This window comes from Penaeus monodon, chromosome 10 (assembly GCF_015228065.2).
Source record: "Penaeus monodon isolate SGIC_2016 chromosome 10, NSTDA_Pmon_1, whole genome shotgun sequence".
Taxonomy (NCBI): Eukaryota; Metazoa; Arthropoda; class Malacostraca; order Decapoda; family Penaeidae; genus Penaeus; species Penaeus monodon.
Genome location: NC_051395.1, coordinates 31,000,669 through 31,003,168, shown reverse-complemented (window position 1 = coordinate 31,003,168; position 2,500 = coordinate 31,000,669). Strand labels below are relative to the sequence as shown.

General features: G+C 39.3%; 1 protein-coding gene and 1 pseudogene across 7 annotated transcripts in view; one reads left to right on the top strand and one right to left on the bottom strand.

Annotated features, from left to right (window-relative positions):
- Window positions 1-2,500, bottom strand: part of LOC119577591 — a 48,854-nt pseudogene that overhangs the window by 35,748 nt on the left and 10,606 nt on the right.
- Window positions 1-2,500, top strand: part of LOC119578004 — a 20,353-nt gene that overhangs the window by 12,927 nt on the left and 4,926 nt on the right. For 6 of the 7 annotated variants that reach the window (XM_037925709.1, XM_037925710.1, XM_037925713.1 and 3 more), the window contains one exon: window positions 32-530. The exons of the other annotated variant lie outside the window; for it this stretch is intronic. In XM_037925709.1, coding sequence (XP_037781637.1) covers window positions 32-515 — 484 coding nt within the window. In that variant the 3' untranslated portion in view covers window positions 516-530. Of the gene's footprint in view, window positions 1-31; window positions 531-2,500 lie in introns of those variants that run through there. 7 annotated transcript variants of the gene reach the window in all.

Sequence of the window (2,500 nt, the reverse complement as noted above, 5' to 3'; positions counted from 1 at the left end):
AGACATTAAAATATATACATTATATCAACAGGATCCCTGAAAGATTTTCGATCGACAGTCTCCAACCTGAAGACATACCAACAATTGTCTCACAATGGAAGAGCAAGTGGCATGAGACCCAGGCAGGCCTGGAGTCCCTCTTGACCAAGTTGCCATCGGTGGCCATCTGCAGTCACCAAACAAACGGCAATGATGATTCAGCCTCAGAGCACTCAACAAAACGCATTCTTGTCGCCTATAGCTATCTATATCACATCGGCATGTTGGCCAACATCTTCACCATGCCCGAGCACCGGCGGAGCGGGTTGGGCAGGGCAGTGGCGCTCACCATGGTCGAGAAGCTCCGTCAGAAGAACCTGCCGGTGCGCTCGGTCGTGGACGGCTCCAACGGCGTCTCCATCAGCTATCACCAAAAACTGGGTTTCAAGAAGCAGTGTGACGTGAAGATATTCCTTATGTTGCCTGTTGGAAAAACGATGGAGGATTATATGAATGTATTACTGTTCAGTAAATAATACTTCAGATGATCAGTGTGAGATTCTTTAACACATTAAATATCACCTAATGAGGCCGTGGTGGCCGAGTGGTTAGAGCATCGAACTCAAAGACTGTCACGACGGCAATCTGAGTTCGAGGGTTCGAGTCACCGGCCGGCGCGTTGTTCCCCTAGACAAGGAACTTCACCTCTATTGCCTACCGGCATAGGAGTCCACAGTCCAGTGGCATGTTCCGTGCCGGTCCCAATTCAACCCCGATGAATGGGGAGGGTTGACGGCAGGAAGGGCATCCGGTCGTAAAAACGTGCCAAACCGTAGTGAAGATGCGCACCGGCGACCCATGATCAACATGGAAAGGCCAGTTGAAAAAAAAAAAAAAAAATATATATATATATATATATATATATCACCTAATGCAAAATCAGAATGTGAAGATAAACGATGGAAACCAGAAATAAGGGAAATAAATGAGTTACATATACATTTCCAAAGATATTTTTAGAATGGTTGCTTCCAACTGCATTAAAAGTGGCGTAATCTGAATGTAAGTTTAAGCTAGATTTCTAATGCGCATGCGCATTGGCAGCGTTCTGGATTAATTTTTAATTCACCTCCAGATCACTCTTCACATTTGAGCTTCGATTTAATCCTGCGCATGCGCTGAGAGGATATGTTAATCCCATCAGTCATGTATTGATACGTCATGACGTCATCAACTCCATAGAAAAGATGGCGTTGAGTTGTCATTAATATTTATAATAAGAAATAACGACACAAATACAAGGTGTATGTATTGATATACATTTTATAAATTGTGGAATATTTAAACTGCAGATATAACTTTCAACATTAGAAAGAAAAACGAAAAGAAAATCCCACAGAGAATTCCAGAGTTTACAGACAGATAGAAAAATGTTTTTCCAGTTTGGAAAAATATTCCCAACTTATGTAATATATTAATCGAGTAAAAAAGCTTTTAATAACATCACGATTAGGTTTTAATTTCGAAGATAAAACTTTCTGATTCTTAAAACTAAAGCGACTTCAAAACCGCGTGGACAATTGTTATCGTGATCCTCGCTAGCAACACCCTCAAAAACTATCATCCCCGTGCTGGCTGCGTGATCACACACGAGAAAGAGCTCTCAGAGAAAACTCCCGCGAAAATAAATTTATATTATGAGTATCTCATTTTTGTTTGACACCTTTATTTCAGTTGTCTATAATATTTATGGAATATTTGAGGCCACTAATATAATTTTATTTGTAATGACTTATTTCGGCATGATGTAATACTAACGTGTGTGTGTGTGTGTATGTGTGTTGTGTGTGTGTATGTGTGTGTGTGTATAGCAAACGTTTCCTTTTCGACATTAGCGTACAATGTGAAACTTGTAGATGGAGAATACTAGTTGCTATTACACAGATACCCGCTTTTTCATGTGAAACAGCAATCTACTGATCACATTGATCGTGCGCCTGACAGTGTGTCTTGCATCTTCTGTGCAAGTACTGTGGATTTTGATTAACTTTAATCCGGAATTAACTTTTATGACACGTACAGAAGACGCCTTGAGAAATGTAAATGACAAGAAGCATTTGAAAATAGGATTCATGATTGCATCTGTTCTATGGATTACCCAGTTTATTTCATAGGTCCACAATATAAAATATTTTTATCTGTCATTCGAGGTACATTACTCCTGCAAAAGCAGGAGTATTAAGAGAAATCTTTTATATCAGTATTAGTAAGAATCTTCAGAGCAGCAATATCTGTTATGACGTGTGCCATATTAGGAGTTCAAATCTATTTTGGAAATTCACACCTTTGTGTTGTGAACACAATTTATAATTATAGACAGGATCAGTTATAAATATAATACACAAAATATGGAAGATTATCATAGAACTTCAGTGTACATACCTTGTGTGATATAAATGAAAGCCACTTTGTTCAAGATCGTCGCTCCTGTGACAGTGATCTGTTTTCCTTTGGCCAGACA